At 41.0% G+C, this 23,779-nt stretch overlaps 1 protein-coding gene across 1 annotated transcript in view; it reads right to left on the bottom strand.

The window, feature by feature from the left end:
* FAT3 (FAT atypical cadherin 3) overlaps positions 1-23,779 on the bottom strand; it is a 652,865-nt gene that overhangs the window by 79,127 nt on the left and 549,959 nt on the right. Inside the window, exons 8-13 of the mRNA XM_055320836.1 lie at positions 22,477-22,752; positions 19,631-19,841; positions 10,900-14,973; positions 7,060-7,256; positions 5,883-6,036; positions 3,366-3,599 (exon numbers count right to left, since the gene is read on the bottom strand). Coding sequence (XP_055176811.1) covers positions 3,366-3,599; positions 5,883-6,036; positions 7,060-7,256; positions 10,900-14,973; positions 19,631-19,841; positions 22,477-22,752 — 5,146 coding nt within the window. The remainder of the gene's footprint in view (positions 1-3,365; positions 3,600-5,882; positions 6,037-7,059; positions 7,257-10,899; positions 14,974-19,630; positions 19,842-22,476; positions 22,753-23,779) is intronic.

Here is a 23,779-nt window from a genome sequence, read left to right as displayed (position 1 = left end):
ATTATGAATAATGAATTTTGCATAAAAGAGAGGTATTTGGCTAAAACCAGTAATATTTTCTCAAATTAGAAAATCAGGATATGAAAGATTAGCAAGTCTTTATATAAGCTTTGACTTCATGAAGTTATGGAATCAGATTTCACAGGAATATACCCATGTCTTTTCTCTGTAATTTATAATGGTTTAGTATATACTGTAGCCAAATAGTGATGAAATATAATTTATAACTTCAGGTAAAGGAATATGCTTAACAAAAGAAGTTTCATGAACCAAATAGCCCTCTCATTTACAAAAATGGAGCCCATGTTCTTTACTAGGATCAAAAACCAATTGAGGTAAATCTCAAGGGAATGAACACTGAGATGGATTTTTTTTTAGTAAAAAAAGCCAATCTCAAAAAATGACAAACTATATAATTTCTTTTAAATAATATATATGAAATTACAGATACGGAGATTAGTGGATGCGGGGGGTAGAGATTGGGAAGGAAGTGCCAGGAGGAGGTTGGTGTGGCTATGATGGGGTGGCAGGAGGGAGCTCTGTGATGGTGATTACATGAAGTTGAACAAGTGATAAAATTGTATAGAACCACACACACACGCGTGCACAAACACCAAATTGGATACTGTATTTCAGTGATGCAAGATGTCCGCATTGGGAAAAAGTGCTAGGTGGAAAGGTACATGTGACTTTCTGCAAAATTTTTTTGCAACTACCTGTGTATCTATTATTCTTTCAAAATAAAAGTGTTTTTTTTTTTTTTTTTTAAATCAGCTCTTATCTTGTCCCAAAGGGGCCCAGGTGTCAGGCAGTAACATAAATAAGCGAAGTGGCTGGAAATAGGGTTGGTGAATGCTAGCTGTTATCAAAAAGGCAGCTGCTACTTCTTCAGCTCCTGCCACTGTGGGAGTGTGTACCTGAAATTGCGGAGTTTTCTGAGGGCTGTTACTGTTTTTATAAAATGTCAGAAATTGAAATTTTGAATAAAAATTTGACCTTTATTGACAGCTAAGTCAAACTTTTTCAAACACTATAAAAACCAAACTAAAGATACAAGAGGGCTGGATTCAGTTTAATGATGCATGTGCAAACTTAGCTTCAGGCCAGAGGTTCAATTTGGCCCTGAGATGAACTGCCAACTTAACAACCTGGCAAACTCAGTATGCAGCTCACGTTCCTCTGTGGTCCCTTATGAAAGACCAAGAAATTGTACTCCTGAGAAAATAAGTGTTCTGATTGGGCCACTAATGAAAACGGTGTAGGCCACCAGTCTCTGACACCCAGGGATTCTGGAGGATGTTGGTTTGATGACAGCTTAGACTGATGTCTCAGCTGTTGGAATCCCCCTGCAAGCTCTGGCCAAGACCATCACGCTCACTTCCTGAGTATGGTGCCTGGTACATGACTGGATTTCCTAGTTTGCATTTTGATGTGTTCATTTGTTCTTCCTTGCTAGCTTAGTTTTCTTTTTTATAGCTAAGTGAGTTGTATAAAAACTGAGAAAAGGAACCAGGATCTGATCTTATGCTATAGCTTTTCTGAGGCAGATACAATGGCTTGGGGACTGTACTTTATATGAGCAGCACTCACAACCTCTGTGTCTTCTTGAAGCTCTGAACATAAACCTTTGGCTAATTAGTGAAAATGAAAAGAAGCTGATGACATCATTATTCTGGTTTTGGTCCTTTAAAGACTTTATCATCCCTGTCCAGCTAAAGGCCAAGTAGTCATCTCTTCTTCCCTAACTCCCAACCTGGACAGCTGACTCAGAAGTGAAAAGGAGGATGAGCTAACTGCATGTTCTTCACCACAAGCCACATGTGTGGGCCAGTAACATCCTGCCCACCCTCCATTGTCCACAACATGTGCACTAATTAGGCCCCTTCTGTTTTTAATCTCTGGTACACAGAACTGACCCAATTCCTTCATGAAGGAAGTGAGTAGAAAAATTTCTATTTTAAAAAATTAGGATTTTAATTTAATTTAAATAAAAAATTAATCTTAAATTTTCATCTATGGCTCAATTACACTTTCTCAAATGTAAATTATTAAAAGATTTATTCAAATAATTTCTGTCCCCCACCCCCACCATCCTAAAGTCTGCTAATAGGAATACAGAGAATGTTTTGTAATGCTCCTTTAAAAAAGAGTATTTGTACAAGACAGTGGTGGATAGAGCTCAGGGACATACATGAACCTGGGGGTTTCTAAGGCCTTGTTTCAAAAGGAACGTGAAATATAGTTAAGAAGAAAAAAAAAGTATCTGTAGGAATTCCATAGCTATAAATCAATAAATGAGTCTTTTCCTGCTCACTATTTTTTACCAAGTTTTATATAATATGCAGACTTCTAAAGGGTTGGTTCTCAGTCTGGAAAATTATGCAAATGAGGGAAAAGCAATAATTTAAAGCAGCCAGTAATTTCTTGAAGGGGAAATATGCAGAGACCCTGGGCTCTACGTGTGTTTTCAACTAATTATCATGTATTTACTTTTCCATTAGTCCAATAATTTTTCTTTCAACTCAGAATTAAGCAATAAGATACTGAATTATATAAAGGTCTGTTTAGCATAGCAGACACACCCCATCATTCTCCAGTCCTCTGATTTACAGCTCTTAAAATGCACAACCAAGAGGCCGTCTATATGCCCTTTTGTATTTACATTCCATCATGCAGTCACCTCGATAACTTATGCATTCTCAAAAGGACTACCTAGCAATTAACTCCAGTCTTTTCTAACTCACCATCTCATTATGCAAAGTGGATTTGAACACAAACTTTATTAGCAACTTTTAGTTCAAATTCCTTCTTATTTCCACCACCCTCACTCTGCCTAGTAACATCAGTATCTATGTGGCCAAAAGACTATGGAAAATGGCAGTTAAAAAAAATTGACATTGGACTGGCAGCACATTTAGTAATTGTTCTTTGCACTATGGGGCACTACCATAAATCGAGATTGTCGTATTTCAGCATGTGCTGCAATTCTTTATAGAAATGGAAATGAATTCTCCCTGCTACACGACACAGGATTTTAACTATATTCAGGAGGAATGGGCAAGTAAAAAAGCTTCTATTTCTATTCTAAAGGTTAAAAAAGAACAAACAAACCCCAAACTCTTTATTAAAAGGGAAAGAAACTCATAGGATAGCTTCTTTAACCCTAGAAAGAGGAAGGAGGACACCTTGTGGAGTTCTCTCAGACATGGAAGAGTGGAAGAGCTGACTCATGGTTGTTGGTTTAATGTATGTGTTCTCATGGCTAAGGAACCAAGGTGGGCTGGTCAAACCAAAGGATAAGTAGTGTCTGAAGATATGTCAGGTGCAAGAAACATGGGGGCATCTCACCCATGCAATTGACTTACCAACGTCAGGATCCACGGCTTGGACTCTGGTCAACAGAGCCTTGGTGGCTGTGTTCTCATAGACACAGGCATTGTAGTGGTCGGAAGAAAACACAGGGGGATTATCATTCACGTCCTCCAGGATCAGGTGGATATCAGATTGGCAGAACCTGCCACCTCCGTCAGTGGCCCTGGCAATCAGGCTGTACGTAGGGACCCTTTCTCGGTCCAAAAGAGCCAAGGTCTTTAACTCACCTGTGAAAATAAATGGTCTGGCTTTTAAAAAACCATCTTTCTTAGACGAGCAGAGAATCAAGTATATAAAGAATCCCCAACGCAGGAAGGGCCAATGACATTTGGCTCAAGTGTCTCATACTTTGAAAACCAGAGCAAATTCAATTTTAATTTCAGCAGGGAAAAGTTTATGGGATTCTGGATGCAACAACAAATTCACTGTGTGGCTTTCAAATTAATTAATCCCACTATGATACCTTTGGTATCAGAATTTCCTTCCTTTATCACCTTGGAAATCTTCATATCCCTTGAAACCTCTCGAGAACTGCTCTGGAGACAAGATATGTGTGTCTCTGGATTTCTGCTATATCTTCAGAAAAAGCATGGAGAATGGACAAGTATTCTTAATTCTCTAATGGTCAGTCATGTCAATATTCCACAGACCCAGAAGGGGCAGTCTTTCTGCTCAACATCTTTTCATCCCATCTTTTAGAGGAAAGCAATTAAAACAAGGCTGGCTTTAGCAGAACAAGGTCTGGAAGGATTCCTATTGTGTAGGGGTAAGCCTGACTTGCAGGGCTATGGAAGGGCCTATGGTTGCTGGGGGAGAATTCTGGTGGGGAAACATTTGAGGAGTCTGAATCAGCAGGAATTTAGCAAGGTAAAGAGGTAAGTTATGTCTGTATTTTAACCACCAGAACAGCTATACTGGTGCTGGGTGTCAGCCCCTGTGGAGATTTTGTGGTTGCTGTTCCAGTTTCAGTGGCAATAGGCACAGTGACAGATGTGAATAAATGCAATTTGGTGAAAAGCATGACTCATTAAATATTATCATTCTTAAATAAAATTAGTAGACATTGCTCAGACCAAGCCATTTATACTTCAGAAACATTTCCTTCTACGGCTTCCTTGCTGCAGCCAGTTCTCGAACATGGCTTGGACTATTTCATTCTCCTACTCAGAAACCTCCAGTGGTTTTTCAGTGGGGTGTTTAAGATCCTCCATGATCAGCCTACAGTTCCTTCTCCCACCACATTTCTCACAAATCATTCCATAGCTCTTCTCACCAGTGACAATGTTGTACACAGCACTCCTCAGCTGAGCTGTGCTCTCTGCTCATGCTGCCACCACAGCCTGCAGTGCCCCGCTTTGGCTACTAGAATCCTGCCTCAGTTCAAATGCCAGCTCTTCTTTGAAACCATTTCCTCTTCCCCTTTTATTGGAAATATTAGTTACTTTTTCCTCTGTGCCCACATATAACTCCCCTAATATCCTTCCTGGGCACTCATTTATTTCTGCCTTTTACTATTATACTATTATTATTATCATCATTAGCTTACTGTTCTGTCTCCTGCCCTGGCTGACAATATCTTGTGGGCATGGCTTGTTTTACTCATCATGCAGCCTACCACAAAAATCCCATAAAGTACTTTTATGTCTACTAGGTACTCAATGAATGTTAGTTATTGAATAAATAATTGCTAGGCTTATATAGACAAGTAGGATATTTCTATGTGGCTAAGTGCTTCCCAGTAGGACCTAGCTGACACACGGGAGGGGCAGGGAGGAGCCATCATTGGAGACTCAATAGTTAGTTATTATTCACGAGGACCAAGCACGACATTGGAAATATGCAAATTATTCAATCTTTACATTTCATTTAAAAATTGCCATTGGGTGAACCATTCAGTACACAACACCGAAATAATTTACTTCCATAAAAAAATGTCTTTTCCATTAGCTCTGGCCTTCAACAGGGACATCGGCCTTTAGCATACATAACCCTTGACCTTATAAATTTTGCCTGAATATATAAGCTAATCTGAGGGCTTATAATTGTGGAGAAACTAGGCAGGAATATTTAATAAAAACCAGACAAGTGTATTAATAAGCACTGGGAAGGAACACAAAAAGAGATTTCAAAAGAGAAAAACTCTCCTTACTATGCATTGCTGTCTGGTTTGCAACTTATATTTGTGATGTAACTGTATATTCTTTATAAAGCAGATGCTTTAACTCACAGATATGAAAAACAGGAGAACCAAATAGACACTTCTAATTACTTGATGCTAATAAATTTAAGTAAAGTCAGGGCAAATTTTGTAAACCAAAAACAGTTTGTGTGGTCCAGAGAACCCATCTTCAGACATCATGTACAACTAGTATTTCTTAGAATCCTAAAGAGCAGGGCATATATCAAGGATCTTGTACACTACCTACCCACTAGTGATGAGACCATGTGAGAGTTTAACTTCTCTCACGGATTAACAATGGCTTTTGCCCAAAAAATACATTCCATCTTACCACTTTCTGGATCTAGAAAAAATTCAGCGTTTCCAGATCCATAGAGTGAGTATCGAATATCTCCATTGGATCCAATGTCAGCATCCTTGGCACTGACTTTCAGGATGATTTTATTTGATGGAATGTCTTCGGGAAATAATGCTGTATATGCAACCTGGCAAAGGTAAAGAAAGGTAATTAAGTCCTTAGTATTTGTGAGGCTGATGCCACATTTCTCATTATAAGTGATTTCTTTAAAATAGCATCCATGTAAAAAAATAGCATTCATGTAATTTAGCTTTGGCTATTTTTCCCTTCACCACTGAAGTCTTATGATAGATACATACACATGGTATGTCTTTTGCCCTGCTTTACCTCCCAGCCAATCTCATTCATTCAATGAATACTGATTGAGTCCCTCTACATGGTAGGTGCTACTTTGACGCCAGGAGTATAATGGTGAAGAAAACAGACAAAAGTCCCACCCCTGTGGAACCATGACACACATCACATGTTGACCATGATCCTCTTTTCTCTTAAGCATGACTGACTACTTGAAATATTTCCATTCTTAAAGAGTCACTACTCACATCTGGCATTAGTATGATGGATTAAATTCATTTGCAACACTTTTTCAAGCTATAGAATACAAATATTGTCTTTTGGTCCACATGGTAAGGAAGAGGTAAATCAACAGTGATTTAATTTCAATAAGGGTGAAAATAAAATTTGATACTTGCACCTTTTACTGGCTATTATGTTTTGTATTGTGATGGACAAGCTACTCTGTGAGGAGCTCAGAGCCCTGGGTTCATTACCAATATTGCCACTAAGCAGCTGTGTAAACTTAGTAAACTTATGCTTATAAGTGGTCCATTTTTCTTTCATGAAATCAGTGATTTCGACAGAGTAAGTCCTAAGGCCCTGTATGATTCCTTAAACACTATTTAATTTTAAGATTTATGGTTTTGTTTTTGTTTTTTTTTTGGGGGGGGGTGGGCGGGCAAAATTAGGTACCTGAACTTTCTACCTATGGTTTTTCCTATCCTCTTGCATCCAACTGGAACTCACTAACTTAAGGAGATAAGAGAAGAAAGTAGCCTGGCCCTTAGGTGAAAAATGAAATGGGTTTTGGTTTAATTTTAGAAAGGCAGAGTAAAAAGCAGCAATACATCCGAGATATATCCGCAAATCTCACCTGATCGCACACTGGGTTATTGTCATTCACATCACTAACAGTCACTTCCACCATGGCCTGTGTGACAAAAAGCCCATCGGTGGCAGTGATATTGAGGAAGTAAATGTCTTGTTCTTCTCTATCTAAAGGTCTCTTCACATAGACCTTCCACTCACTCTGCACCAGGCCCAGGGCAAACCTTCCTCGGGGGTTCCCTCCTGTAGTGAAAAAAGCATTTTTGAAGATGTGCGATGAAAGGCTTTGATCTACACCTCCAGGGAGAAGCCTATATGGGGTCACCCAGCTGCCCCTCCGACTGTATCATTTACAAAACTGAAAAAAAAATTGACAGTCACTTTCTTCTGATTCTCTTGCAACAAAGCATGATATTTATATGCTTGGCTTGTGAGGAACGTAAAACAGTAACTTTCTGAGAATAAAATGCACTTAGAGAAGCTGGAGATGATCTCTTGTTTAGTGCCCCTGAAGGACAATCAAATTCAAACTGTGAACAATCAATCCTCTTCCCGGGATGATACAATTGTCTTTCCACTTTGTCTCAAGAGAGGATGTAGTACACTATAGCTCTTGTTACCAAGACAATTTCATTAGCTGTTGATTATGCAATCAAGGGAAGGCAGTCAGTTCTATTAAGGAATCTTTTAATGATGGCTTTCTCATACAGCTGTGCTGGTCTTACACGCACTGGGGTTTGGGGGAGAAAAGTTTGCGTGACAGAAGAAGACCCATTAGTATTAAATAGCCCTAACGAGGGGTCATGAGAGGGAGCAGTTCAAAGATAATCACTGCAATTAGATGAAATTTATCAGAGAGAAGCCGGTGATAGCAGAGGAAAAGAAGAAGAGATGAAGTGGAACAGCTTTTTATGATATGAAACCACCGACAATGGTCCCAGCAATATTACTTGGCCACATCATTACATTCCACAGAGACAAAAGCTATGAGGACAAGGTGGGAAGAGGAGCAGAGAAGAAAGCTGCATTGACTTCATCGTGAAGAGGGAAACGATATCACCTCAGACATGGAGGAAGACTGGACAAGACAACTGGCAAGAAGCCCAGAATCTGGTTAGATCCTCACCTTTCCATTGGGCATTCAATAAGTATCTATCACCTGCTCTGGGGAAGGCACTATTCTAGGCAGTAGGGCTGCAGTAGCAGACAAAATTGACAAAAATCCCCACTCCCCCATGGTGGAGCTCACATTCTAGTGGGGAAGACCAACAATGAGCAAATGAATAAGGAAAGCCTACTGCATACTGTTGAAAAGATGGAGTCACCTCAACTTCCTAGAAGGAATCTTTAAAAGAGCAGAAGGCAAAGACTCTGGTCCCACCAGAGGGATTGAGGGGGAAGTAGAGGAATTTTATTTTATTCTATTTATTTATTTTAATTTTTAAAAAGATTTTATTTATTTATTCATGACAGAGAAAGGCAGGGACACAGGCAGAGGGAGAAGCAGATTCCATGAGGGGAGCCCAATGTGGGACTTGGTCCCAGGACTCCAGGATCACGACCTGAGCCAAAGGCAGACGCTCAACCACTGAGTCACCCAGGCACCCCAGTAGAGAAAATTTAGTGCCAGTTTACACTTTCAATTCTAAGGCATGTGGGTGGGGCTGGTCCAGGGGTCTTCAAAGTCAGGGACAGTCATGGGATAAATGGACCCTAGTGGGAAGACAATGAAGAAATGATGAGGGCTGCACATTTCTCTAGGGCAGTGGTCTTAGCTGGGAGTAGCCATGCATCACCCCCCATACTGGGACCTCTGTCAACATTTTGAGATATTTTTGGATGTCATATCATGGGGGTGGTGGTGGTGGTGGTGGTGGTGCTCCTGGAGTCTCTTGGGTAGAGGCCAGAGATGTTGCCAGTCATCCTACAATGCACAACATGGCCAACAATACAAAGACTCACCCAGTCCCAGATGTCAACAGTGTGGAGGTTGAGAAACCTGCTCTGGTGAAACTCAGGGTCCTCCCTGGGATATCGTTTTCTTCCACCACTGGCTAGGATTCAATTTTGCTTTAGTTGAATATTACTTTAGCATGCACAAATTTAACCTCTCCATTAAATGCTCTCAGTGCAGGCCCACATCTTTTGTTAAATAAAATGATTAATGGTCCTTTGTTAAACTGCGGCAGCACAGCCAAGTTGTGTTACATCAAGAGCAAAAGTTAAATCTAATTAAAATCAGTTGGTGGTTGGCACTGCTAATAGTAACAGTAGCTTTAAGCTACTCTGTTCTCATTACTTCGGTAAAGTTGATGGGATGGTCCCTTTAAATCATCCATTGACAATTCAGAGACAAAGTATAAACAATTAAAGCTGAAAATTCAGCAACTCTTTACAATGGAAAAGTATCCTTCAGAATATATAAAAAGCTTTTTGTCTGAAACTGAATGCAAATAAATGTAAGTGATGTTTTACTCACTTTTCTTCCCTTCCCACTATTGCTCACGTCTTTTCTGCAGAAATATACATTTTAATGAAAAAGAAAGAAGGCATCAGATAAAGCACAAATGCATACAAAGTTTAAATGGAAAACACCATCAAGAAAACAGTTTTGTAAAGAAAAAAGAGAGGAGAGATGTAGAAGAGTGGCAGTCCTAAGCACTGACACATATGCTCTCCTGTGGATCTTATTCTGCGGTGATTAATTAACTTTCCCACTAACATACTTAAGCAGATTCTGTGTCCTGAGGGCATTCTAATTAATTCATTTTTCACTTTGAATAATGTAGTTTTTCTAAAGGGAAGCCACCTGACTACAAGTATTGATGGATTCTTTAAAATCTTTTGGCACTTTGCTTATGTTCCACCTTTGAATGTCACAACATCAAAATATTAGCTTTAAAACCCTTAGTTTTTAGGAAGCCTGCTCCTAAGCCACCAACCTTCCCACTTGTAGTTTAAAGCCAGTCACCCCCAGGAAGCTACCCCTGATCAGTGACACCAACATGAAACCCTCTGCCCCTTAGAACAATGATGATATTGTTTTGTCCACTCTGGGTGATCTCATTTGTTGTCTATTTTGGCTTTTTCCACTGAACCACTACTTACTATTTGGAAATATGAAAAGGGATCCAAGAAAACTGGTTCAGAATCACAACTTAAGATTTTTAGCAAAAGGTCAAACCCTGACCTTTAATTTGTTTTTCTTTAAGATTTTATTTATTTATTTATTTATTTATTTATTTATTTATTTATAGACTATGTGAGTGGGGCAGAGAGAAAATCTCAAGCAGACTCCATACTGAGCATGGAAGCTGGTGTGGGGCTTGATCTCACCACCCTGGGAAAATGATCTGAGCTAAAATCAAGTCGGATGGTTAACTGACTGAGCCACCCAGGCACCCCCCTCCCATGCCCTTTAATTTGTATAGGTGTGTACATGTGCATGCATAGGAGGACTTCTCACTACCAGGCAAAACTAGTAAGTGAAGCTTACTGGGATCAGTGATTTGTTTTTCTTACCAATATAAGAAATAGGAATGTAGTTAAAAATGTATGCCCCTTCCTGCAAAAAAGCTGTTATATTAATTTCTTTAACTGAGATAGTTGGCTGGCCTCCTTTTTAAATAATAAAGTGGCTCAAGGACTGGGTACCAATCTGGGTAACCTGCCACAGGCAAACGAATGAACTCCAAACTAAGGCTGAGTTAGCAACAACCAACAACGGAAAAACTGTGCCTAGAGATCTTTTACTCAGCCCAGAGAGTTCATTACTCTCAACCCCCATCTCATCTCCCTTCTTCTCTCTGATTCTTACCCCCTGGCACTTCCCACCTTTCTTGAAAAAGCAGAGCACACAGAGTGAAAGCCAAGGTGGCTGACTTACCCGTAATATGGTAGCTCACTTGGCGATTAATGTCAGAAGTGTCTCTGTCCCAGGTGCTGAGGACGGCTACCACCTCGCCAGGAGGATCGCTCTCCTTCACATTCCCTCGGTAAACCTCGTGGGCAAAGACTGGTGCATTGTCATTTATATCCGTCACTTTGACAGACACCAAAGCCGTGGATGAAAGAGAAAAGGCCTCTCCGAGGTCCGAGGCCACCACAGAGAAGGTGAAGGTGGGATCTGTCTCGTGATCCAGGTCCTTTAAGGTACTGATCCAGCCTGTGTTGCTGTCAATATTAAAGGCTTCCATTACCTTTTCAGGCTGGGAATCCGAGTGCAGGGAGTAAGTGACTTGCCCATTGGCTCCCCAGTCCATGTCGATGGCTCTCACCTGTGTGAGTTTGGTGCCGATAGGCATCCCTTCCATTATGATTGTCTCATAGCTGGAAGTTTCAAAGACTGGCTTGTTGTCATTCAGGTCCAGTACCTTGATATCTACATCCACAGTAAACACAATGTCTACCTTGTCCAGGGGTATAGTGGCTGCTACTTTAAAGTGGAATGCTGGGCTGACTTCATGATCAAGGCGTTTGTCGAGTTTAACTGTACCTGTTTCCTGCTCTATAATGAAGACACTCCCTTTGTTATTTTCTGGCCGTTCCCCATTAACTGTGCTGAACCTGACATTTTGACTGGGCAAAATTCTCAGGGTGTCCAGAGTGCTCCCAATCGCTGTATCTTCTGAAACAGTGAAAGAATACTGAGACTGGGTGAATGAAGGCAAGAGTGTTTCAGGGGGCAAGACATGAATATAGACAGGAATGAGGGAGTGCTTTACTGGAATGCCCCCATCTACGGCTTTGACAAAGAAAGATAGCACTGTGTTTTTCAGCTGGTTAAAATTACCCTTAGTGACCATCCAGCCATTGTCAGGATCGATTTCAAGGAGGTCAGCCACTGAGACTGAGGCCTCACTATATAGAGAATAAGTAATCCTTGAATTTGCTCCATCATCTGGATCCATGGCTTGAACCTGAGTGACCAAGTGGCCCCTTCCAACGTCTGCCCTGACACTGGCTCTGTATTCCACTGTCATAAACTGTGGAGCATTGTCATTCTCATCCACAACGATCACTCTCACAGTGCAAAAAGTCGTTCTCCCACCACCATCGAGGGCCCTCAAAAAAATACTAATGTCTCCCTCCAGAGGGTTTTCCCGGTCGAGCCTTTCTGTTGTGATGACTTGTCCATTACTGTCTATGAGGAATCGATCCTTGGCAAAGTCATTGATGATGGCGTAGCTTATCTGCCCATATGCCCCAGGGTCCCCATCTGTGGCTCGAACATGAATTACTTTTGTCCCAGCAGCTGCATTCTCTCTCACCTCAGCTACATAGGTGCTTTGGGAAAAGGCAGGACTGTACAGGTTAGCCCCCAGTACCCTGATATGTACCTGTGCAGTGCTAGTGAACAACCCATCAGAGACTGATACATTGAGACTGTACAGAGGCTCCATCCGTTGCTTCCGGTGGTTGGACAGGGTGATGATACCACTCTTGCTGTCCATCAAAAAGCTTGTCCGGTCATTCCCAGATAAAATGCTATATTCCAAGCGGTCAAAATCAGAGCTGTCTGCATCAGAGGCTTGAACGCAAGTTACAAAGTGGCCCCGGGGGGCTAATTCACTCACATATGATTCATAAATGAGCTGATTAAAAATAGGAGGGTTGTCATTTATGTCCGAGATATAGATATGAACCAAGACCTCACTGCTCAGTGATGGGAAGCCATTATCTGTTGCTCTGATTTTCAAAATGCAGTGTTGCACTGATTCGTGGTCCAGCATCCGTGCTGTCAGGATTAAGCCACTTGCGCTGTCTATGTGAAAATAATCTGTGCTGTTATAAGTATCCTGGACAATCTGATAATGTACCAATTTATTATTTTCTGAGTCTGCATCAGTAGAGACAACTTGCAAAACAGGTGTCCCAATGAGAGATGCTTCTGATAATGTTGTATTGTATGTGGGTTGATCGAAAATAGGGGGATTGTCATTTACATCATTAACCAGCAAGTCAACGGTGACTTCAGCCCTGGCACCAGTAAGGGCATCACTGGCTCTTACTGTCAACTTGTAAACAGAGGCAATTTCATAATCCAAAGGACTAACGACTTTTAGGACCCCAGTGTCAAAGTCAATGTTAAACTGTTTATAAAGATCCCCATCTATAATGATATATATGATGCCTTGGCCTTCTGGACTGGTGGCATTGATGCTTAGAATGGGGGTGTCCATTCTTATGTCTTCATTGATGGATGCTGTATAAAAGGGCTTATCAAACACGGGCATTGCTTTGTTGACAATTGTGATGGGAAGTTCTACAGATGTGGATAAAGAGGGTTTTCCACCATCTTTGGCTAGGACGGTGACTCCATACTCAATGTTGGACAAGTCAGAATTGAATGCTTCTTTTAAAATAACGTTCCCTGAATTAGGATTAATCTCAAAGTGGCCATAGTCATCCTGTAGGACGTAGGTCACTTCTCCATTTGCACCTTTATCTTTGTCAATGGCTGTCACCTGGTAAATCAGAGTGCCAGGCTCAGCATCAACTTGCACAGCAGCATAGTAAGGGAGGCCCACAAAGACTGGAGAATTGTCATTTATGTCTTCAATGTTAACCCTGACCACCACTCTAGCCACACGCAGATGGTCTAGCTCACGGCTGGCTTCCACCACCAGCTCATATAACTCTTGTTCTTCACGGTCAAAGGGGACTCCAGTGGTCTGAATTACCCCTGAGGTAGATTTTATCTTGAACTTATTTCCTGGGTTTAAGATGCTGTATTTTAAAGGCTCATTAAGGCGATTTCCAATGGCATTGACAATAGCAACTTTGGTTATGTTAGTGTTGTTCTCTGAGATTGAGGTCGAGTAAAAGCTTTGTGTAAAATGGAGGCCACTATCCATGGCTTCTTTAACCAGGATGGTGACCATGGACGTACTATAGAACTTTCCATCAGACACCTTAGCTATCAACATGTAGTGATCTTTGGAGAGGTTGTTGTTTTTTATGGTGAGTACTCCACTATTTGAGTCAATTAAAAAATAATCCAAGCTGCCTTCCATCAGGCTATATGTTAGTTCCGGGGGCACCTCGGAGTCAGGATCCGTGGCACTAACTTTCAGAACCTCCACTCCAACATAGGTAGGCAGAAGTAAGACAGTCTCAAACACTGCCTGAGTGAAAATAGGTGGGTTATCATTCACATCTGTCACCTCTATGTTGACTTCAACAGGACTCTCTGCAGTCAGCTGGGGGCTGCCACTGTCTCTCACATGCACATGAAAATGGAAATGGGCAATAGTTTCATGGTCCAAGTTGGCAATTGTTCTGATTGCACCTGTACTGGAGTCCACTGTGAAGAACTTCTTGGCCGTGGACTCCACAATTTGATAGACTAGCAGAGCATTCCGGTTGCTGTCAGCATCAGTGGCTCGAATGACCAGTGGGCTGTTATCCAAGCTCCTGACAATGCTATTGACTGGGGCAGCCTCACTGAGGCTGCCTGAATATTGAGAAAAGAGAAAAACTGGGGCATTATCATTTTCATCAACAATCTGAATATTGACTGTGGCATTGGAAGCCATTCCTGCCATGTTAGTGGCCTGAACGATTAGCTGGTAAGAGGAAGTACGCTCGTAATCCAAGGCCTTCCGGGTGGTGATGACTCCAGAATATGGATTTACAGTAAAGATCCCATCAATGTTTCCATCTTTGACTTCATAAATGAGGGTAGATTGACTGATGGCAGAGATTAGAATGACTGATGTTCCAATATCAACATTTTCATTTACTTCTGCTTGGTAGTCTTTGTGAGTGAACTTGGGGTGAGAATTATCAGACATGGTAACAGAAATGCGCACAATTGCGGTGGCAGACATTGGTGGGGAACCCTGATCCGTGACTTTTACTGACAGAACAAACTGACCCATTGTTGTCATGTCTGGCTCTTTGGAAACCGTGATGATGCCCAGGACCGGTTCAATCTTAAATGTGTTCCCAGTGTTCCCTACAACAGAGAGATAGATGGGGAAAGGAGTTACACGTCCTCTTTTGAAGATTAATTCTTAATCGAAAGGCTACTTTACTGCAGCATGGCAAGCAGAAGGCAATTATTTGTATTTGTTCCATCTCACTCTGAAATAGAATGAAAGACTTCTCTTTTAGGGATATTCAAAAGCAACTGAAGTAAGTTTTTCAGTAAAATTGTGAATTTCAGGTCAGTATCCTCTTAAGCCGCATTCACAACAACACAGAATTGTGTACAATGCCACTGTTAAAATGGTCTTTTTACCTAAACCAGTGTCATATTCTGTGTTCAAGGTTATAAAAAAGAAAGAAAGATGGTTGTAGGAGCTATTATACTGCAGCCCTTTGATTTCAGATTATCCCAGATAGAGTTTGTTACATTTTACCCTATCAAAACAGACTTCATTCCAAATACTGCTTAGGTGAGGGGGTCTTTTGTTCTGGCCTGAAGAATTCTTCCCAAGTCACTGTTTGCACCGTAAGCTGTGAGGCCATTTTCTGACCAACTTTGTGTTGTTCACTCCCTCACACCCCAAAAGAGACACATACATACAAAACTAGACATAAAACTAGAATAAAAGTTATAAGGCAGTAATTCCAATCTGTAACCATTCCATTCAGAGTTTCCTGGTGAAGTAGTGAATTGCTGACTCTCTGAACCAGACTTTAAACAAAAACCTGACATATCACCCTTTTGAAATCAAGGAACTGGCACCCCACTTTGATGTATCTGGAATGGGAAGGGCTGCGAACAGCAAAAACCCAGGAGTTGAGAGCCTCGCCTCTGGAAACATGCAGTGGTGTGAAACCTGAGATTGCCGAGGATAAGCATAAGGGAGGAGTAAAGAATGGGGAACCCAAGACTTGAGGAATGTAAAGAATCTGGCTGAAAAGTAGTGGACAGTGTGAAGCAGAGTCCTTCACCTAGTTAAACTAGCTTTTTGCTTCTCTCATCAGGTTTTTTGATACTCCTCAAAGAACACACATGCTTGTGTGTCTAGATTCTTCAAAAACAAAATTAAAAATCTTGGTCATTCAGTTACCTCTGCATTTTTCTTTCTGTTTGAAGTACTGCAGTATGTCAGACACAGAGACAGTTTAAATGTCATTGTTAAGACAAGCTCCTGCACTGACAGGCACTTACATGTGTTTCCTGAAATATGCAGCAAATACAGCTGTATACATACTTCTTACTACATACTTATTCAATAAACTTTTCTGTGCCTGAGAATATGTTCCTATAAAATCCACTTATTTTAAAACAATTAACTTATTTTATTAACTTATTTAAATATTTATTAATTTATTTTAGAGAGTGAGAGTGTGATCAGGGGGGAGGGGCAGAGGGAGAGGGAGAGAGAGAGACTCCTCAAGCAGAGTTTTTGCTGAATGTAGAAATCAATGTGGCGCTTGATCCCAGGACCCTGAAATCATGATCTGAGCTGAAATCAAGAGTTGGCTGCTTAATCGACTGAGCCACCCAGGTGCCCCAAGAATTAAGATAATAAAGAAGTAAAGAATTTGATTCCAGCCCCCAAATGTGAGTATTTAACAATGTCATCTTTGGTGTCGGCATGGTTTTTTTCCATTGCCACCTGAACATGAGCCCTTTGTGAGGACAACATGAAGTTCAATGATCTCATGAGCAAGCTTGCAAATGTTCAATAAATAATGGAATTGAGCTTGAGGCCTACATTTGAGTCATAGACCCTTGCAAGGAGGCAGGAATCATTTTACATCAGTATCTCCGAGGAGGAAAATGTAGATTGTAGACATAATGCAACCCCAAATGATTAATGCAACACAATCATGTTCCTCTGTGTTCCTTGCTGTGGAGTCCTGCTGTGGAGTCTCTGGCCAAGTCCTCCCTTGCTGTAAGCCCAGCACATTCCTTCATGCCCAGCAAGGTTATACATGGCAAGGATGAAGGGGAGCCATCTTCTGGTCTTGAGTAGAACTTCATAACCCTGCTGTCCCACAGCCACTCACCTGCTGTCACAGGACTCTGGGGTGCTGTGCTTGTATATGAGGTCAAAGTGGGCTCTCTGCTTCTTTCCTTCTTCAACATACCACCTGCCCATTTTCTTAGAATCCACTTCCTGCTTATTCTCTCCTGCTAAACTTGAATCCTCAGAAACTAATGTCTGCTTGTTTCCTTGGTATCTACAGTTTCTTGTAGACTTTTGGCAACTGAGCAAAAGCTGTGCTTATCTTATGTATCATTATTATCTAGCACAAAGCACAGTTCTGGCACAAAGAAGGTGTTCAACAGTATGTATTAAATGATTGAGAGGAGAGATAGATTTAAAAAAAGACTTTTGGGTCTCTATATGCATCTGGGGATCCAATATGCCCCCATCATAACTCAATTCTTAGTCCTTGTCTCTTGTGTTTCAGAGGCACTCATGAGGTGCTGTTGCACCAAACAGAAACTTGAACCAAGTATAAGACCTGAAGCACTCAAAATCTGTCTCAGTTCTTTGGGCCCAAATAAAAGTTTCAATAGTTACTTCAGAAGCCAGGCAGGGGATAGGAATTCTATAGTCCACTAGTAAGCAGAGAAAATCTGCGGTTTGTAAGAGAACCTGCATAAAATGTACACTTTATACAGACACCTGTCATTTGCTTCAAAATGTTGCAGCATCTGGGTCTTCCCTCTCTCCTACCAGGATCTGGAAAGGAACTAGCTTGGCCAGGAGTAGTCCTGGTCTAGCAGAAGTCTGTCTGTCCATGAAGGAGCCCCATGACCACTTGTGACTTACTGCACACACACTGAAATCCTCAATAGCTTCTTATACATACAATCAAAGATTGTTTTTTTGAGATACGTTCCTATGGGTTTATGGAAATTCAAGTTTTCTATATAAAAGATATTTTAAGAAAATAACTTTTCTCTCTACTTTGAGTCAGTGGTTAAAGGAATGATGGAATCCCTTGTCTACCCATAGCACTGGGCTATAGTGTGTGCCTGTTGAAAGATAAGGAAAGTGGTCTTATCAGCAGGATGGGAAATGGCTCTCGTGTTACCCCTTGGAACCTCCAAATTGGTTTAGAAGTTATCTGCCTTTCTAGGAGAGTGTAAGTAGTAGCCTTAATGACAAATGCAAAAAGCAAGTAGACAACATAGACAATGCTTAGAAAATGTTAAATAAAAAAAAAAAAAACAGAAATAAAACTCCCTACCTACATGACCACAGTCACAGTGATATGAAACAATGTAGGTGCATGGATAAATACTGGGAAAGAAAAATATATATCAGATTAGGAAAAAAAAACTGTAGAAAGAGTCTAAAGAGTTGTTGGATCAGGTGACACTTTCTGTGACGTTATTTAAATATCTGTGTTTTTAAAAAGAAGTTTCCCTACGTTATTTGTGGAACTGGAAGAACACGGATTATATAATTAAATACTTAAAATGTCCTGCGGTAAAACAACAGATGCAAAATAGAATTTTAAAAGAAGTACCAGTCAGGCTTTAGATCAGAAGAAAATTCCATAAATATCTAGAAAAGAAACAGGTGAAGTTGCTTGGTGCGCCTGGCTGCTATGAACTAGTGTGTTTCACTTCTTTATCTTACGATGTTTTTGTATAGAGCTTAGATTCTACTCCTATAAAGTGTAGGTGCTTAATACAGGAAATAGTTTTAGATCATTCATTGCAGTGGCTTTTTAAAAAAGAAGATTGCTGGCTTTTCTTTTCCTAATATTTTTTAGTTCAAAACTGTCATTCTAGCATTCATATTTTAATTCAACCACTCACAAAAATGCTCCACATTTAAATCATGGGAAAGAAGCCTTTCCAGAGCTGGCATAAAAGGAGACAGCATTTGGCATTATGCATGACAGATATAATGTTGCAGAACATTTTGGAAATATGTGGCTTGAATATTCAAAAAAAGACAGAATATGTAAAGGGAAAATATAGCAGATAAGGGCTATTTGTAATTTTGAGGTTCACAGTCCTATCCCTTGCTTGGACATTCATCTTTTCTGTTGTAAATGTTTTCTTCCTGTCCATCTTTCAACCATCAGTGAAGTATGGTCTTGCCTTAGAGATGTCAAAATCGATTTAAAAAATCTCACATTTAACAAAATGTGAGCCTGTATATATTCATGTGTCTGGTGAAGTAGGCAGTTCCATATCTACCACCCACTCGGCTACTCTGAATCACCTCCAGTGAAGAGAATTTGTGCTAACTGTGGGATATAGACATTGTTGAAGCCCACAGCTCACCCACTAACAAATAAACAAAGACATATAGGCTTCAATTCATGGAACAGCCTGTGAGCCCTCAAGAGATGAGAGACTTTGATTATTTTATTGGGAGGCCATGGCTTGTTGACCCATCGGTAAAAGCCCCTGAGTTTACCACACATTTCTTCTCTCTCCTCCATTCCAGAAAATTCCGAGAACAGCACAATAAAAGGGAACTCCTTCCTCGTGGTCAGTGATGGAAAACATATTACCAGAATGCCAAGCATGTTGTATAACATCATCACACAAACAGGGCAGTTGCTTGGCCAAACAATTCTTTTGGAGACGTTCCAGTAGTAGCTATGTGAATTTCACATGGTGATAAACACTACTGAGGGTCAAATGCCATGCATTAGGTTGCAATCTGCACAACAGCTCTCACCTGCTTCTATGGTATATATGAGTTCTGCATTTTCCCCTTTGTCTTTGTCCAGAGCCGTCACTTGCAGAACAGCTGATCCCAGAGCAGCCGATTCAAACACAGATGCTTCATACAGTGGGTTGGTAAAATAAGGACTGTGATCATTAGCATCTTCCACATTCACAATGACTCGGGCCAAGTTTCTTCGATAAGGAAACTCCTGATCTCTGACCTTTAGGCAAAATACAAGATCTTAAGTTGCAAGGAACTCACATGGCTATGTTTGTGGCAAATAGAAAATGAGGTAACTCACACAAAGTGCTTGATGCAGTCCCAGGCATGTGGTAGGTACTCAGTAAATGAGGTTACTATCGAGTGAGGGCACTAATTGTGAACAAATTGAGAGTCAGGGCCATGTCCATTTTATTGCTCAGCATTATGACCAGCCTATGTATGGTATGTGCTCGGTCTGCGTTTGTGGAGCTGCCTGCCTGAGTGGAGCTGCCTGCCTGAGCATCATAAACACAACACTTTCCTCTGCACCACTGCCCACAGCCACTACCCCCTCATTTGTGTACATATCTGCTAATGCAGTGGTGGATAGACGCTCTTCTGAAGGGGAAACTAAAACATTTAGTGAAAGAACTGATAAATGCAAAGCAGGCATTGCTTTCTATTCATTCAGTAAACATTTACAGCCATCCTATTATTTGTCAAGTCATGCTTCACTCTGGAGGTGCAAGTACTGATTCAGATTTGGTCCTTGCCCTCCAGATGCCAACAGGTGAGTATGGGATAGAGAAACAAGCAAATTAGGAGAAGGCCTGGTGGTGAGTGCCAAAACAGGAGTGAGTGGTAAGAAGCAGCTAACCTGGCACTCGGCTTCTTGGAAGAGCTAACAAAAGTAAGTAGAATTGGTAAAAGGGTGGTGTGGGCCACATGTTGCATGCAGGCAAGGAGAGCCACCAAAGGCAAAGGCCCAGGACTGGGAGAGAGCCCTTTTTAAGGGGAAGATGCCAAATCTTAGTTTCTAAAATGCCAGACCCCTTCTTGTGACTTCACCAAGCAAACTTGCCTGACTGCTTTCAAGTTTCCCCTGGTTTGCACATGCCAGAAGCTTGTAATCAATTCTTTAGCCCTCACCACATGATTTTTGCTATAATTTTATGTAGCGCTAATCAAATGTGTGCTTTGAGTTTGTTCAATTTCGGACTTCATAACTTCAGAGAGATGTGGAGAAATGAGAAAATAGACTGAGGAAAGCCATCAAAGGGAAAGAGCTTTTCAGAAATAGAACCTAGAAGGAATGAGCAAAATTACTAAAATGGCTTAGCTTGGCGAAAGGCTGCATAAAGGACATGTTTGCTCTAAATAATCAATTACAGAAATGATAAATGATACAAGGTGACCAAACTGAATTTTGAGTCTTTTAAGAATGAACAGAAATGACCTGAAGAGTGAGAATGGAGTTAGTCATTGGCATAAGGTTTCTGCCCCTAAATAAAACTCATGCAAAAGCAATACAGTGAATGTGCTCACTTTTCCTGCCTGTAGACTGGCCTGTCACACCCAGGGACCAAGCAGAACTCTGTATTTTGGGATTATTGAGACTAGGTCTGTTTCAGTATGGGTGCTTTGTCTCTTTTGTATACTCAGCACCCAGAATGGTGCTTGGTACACAGTAGGTGCTGAAGAAGTATCTTAAATCAATGAGGGTGGATCTGATGGTTTCTAAGGGTCCCCCTCCTCTTCCCACCCAGGGGGTCTCAGCTGGAAACTGCCAAGGGTATGGGAGCATGTCACTGGAGCTTCCTCTTTTTTTTTTTTTTTAAGATTTTATTTATTTATCCATGAGAGACACAGAGAGAGGCAGAGACATAGGCAGGAGAGAAGCAGGCTCCCTGTAGGGACCCTGATGCGGGACTCATCCCAGGACCCCAGGGTCACACCCTGAGCCAAAGGCAGACACTCAATCATTGAGCCACCCAGGTGACCTGAACCTTGCTCTTTACCCAGGAGGGTTTTTGAACTAGAGAAGAAGGAAAAATAGCACTTAGTGGAACATCACTTTCAGCTGCAAGGAAAGTGGTAGCATCTTACTGTGTTTTAAAGGCAATCAGTACACAAGATTTAGTCTGTGTCTTAAGGAAGTTGGGGGGTTGTTGAGCAGTGGCTGTGCAATTGCTCACAGGGTTCTTGGGTGTCAAAGTGGTGGGTTTTAGGCCATAAACTAATCACGGGTGTTTCTTATTAATCCCTACTTCCCAATTACGTGAACTAGGAAAACTCCACTTTAAAATTAAAGCAACTTCCACATAATTTGGAGGTCCCACAAACCCAAGTTTGGACTGAACTAACACTCTCTACAGGCTTCGGTGATCTGTTTTGCATGGCAGTATTTACTACTAGGTCCAGTGCCAGTGCCGTAAATAATAAATAAGTTCTCTAAATGCTTCCAAGGGTTGAGCACTGCATAGGTTGAGTAAATGATCACCCTTGCAATTAACTTCTCAAGGAACTTCTTTTCAACTTTTCCACAGAATCTTCTGGATGCGAACCAATATCATCGCTTGGAAGATTTACCAAAACACGACCTGTTCCTTCTCTCCCAAGTCAGCCTGTCAGCAGGCACTGTCTGCAGAATTCACCTACTATTTCAGTTTAGCAAAAATATCGGGTCACTGAGGAACAATAGCAATTTTCCTCGCTGAAATAAAAAAGGCAGAAACAAAGGCGACCCTGCTGTGAGAAGACCAAATTTACTACTACTTACAAAATTTAAGTGCCCTATACTTCTGAAGACCAAGAAATGTGTCTTGAATGGTCACTGACTGTGTTAGGAGAGCAAATTAGCAGTCTGGTCCTACCATGATGTTGAGGATGTGCTTGTCCTGGGCCTCATGGTCCAACCTCTCTGCGGTGTAGAGCACGCCGGTGCTGGGGTCGATCCGGAATTTCCTCATGCTGACAGAGTCAATGCTACTGTGGACAGTGTAGGTCAGCTTGTGCTTCTCGTCTCTATCTGTGGCTTCTATCTGCAATATCTCTGTATCTGGAAGCACGTCCTCAGAGATTGTGACATCGTAATTCAGCTGAGAGAATTCTGGGCCATTATCATTATTATCCAGCACTTTGATAAATACCTATAGTTAAAAGAAGACAAGAGTGATGACTAATGCCAATTCACTCATTGCTAATAAAGAGGCCCCCTCCCCCTCTCCTCCCTCCGCGTCCTTGGAGCCCAGCTTCTAGGAGCTATCTCAATATGTAGGAAGATCTCAAATGAAGACACTCTAATTAGAAGCTGACAATAAACCAGTAGTTCACATTAGCAGGAACATAAACTATGAGCTAATCAATATTCTCACCATTAATTGAACAGCTGAGACAGCCCCCTGGGGGTGATAATTCCACAGGACTATTTGAGGCTCAATGTAAGAGATCACAAGGTGACCTTAGTTTGTTGAGTTTCTATTATCTTAAGTTCAGTTATGAGCTCCTTAGAGTGGATGCAACATGGAAGCAGTGACAGGGTGGGAAGAGTAACAAAGAGGCAGAGGAAGGGGAGGCAGGAATAGAGAGGTGACATCTTCAGAGCAATCAGAGCTCAACTGCAGGGTCCCCACACAGTGGCTCTCCTTCAGATTGGGAGATGTCTAGTGAAGAACATGGTACTGGTGATGGCTAAAATATGAGGTTCTCAAGTTGTTTTATAAGGCATTTTCTTATACAAAAATTTGGGCAGATTATAAATAAATAACAGTAACCAAATAACTCAGTCATAGTTTAATGAACCCTCACATAGTCAGAACTCAGCTTTGATGGTGATCAATTTATAGCTAATCTTGTTTTATATATGTAGTCATTCACCCCCATCTGCCCACACCCATTTTACTTTGAAGCAAATCCCATAATTTCAGTATGTATCTCTAAAAGACAGGGACTCTTACAATAAACACACGCTACCATTATTGCACCCAAACAAAGGAAACAATAATTCCTTAATATTAAATATTCAGGGTGTTCATATTTCTGTAATTTTTAGCATGCTATGTATTATAAAAAGAAACATATTTTTAAAAATCACGACATGCAAATAAGATCCAAACATTACATTTTGTTGTTATATCCTTTAATTATTAAAGGATGTTGTTACATTCTTTTAATTCA

The sequence above is a fragment of the Nyctereutes procyonoides genome, unplaced genomic scaffold (assembly GCF_905146905.1).
Source record: "Nyctereutes procyonoides isolate TBG_1078 unplaced genomic scaffold, NYPRO_anot_genome, whole genome shotgun sequence".
In the NCBI taxonomy this organism is placed as follows: Eukaryota; Metazoa; Chordata; class Mammalia; order Carnivora; family Canidae; genus Nyctereutes; species Nyctereutes procyonoides.
This window is presented reverse-complemented; position numbering and strand designations above follow the sequence as displayed.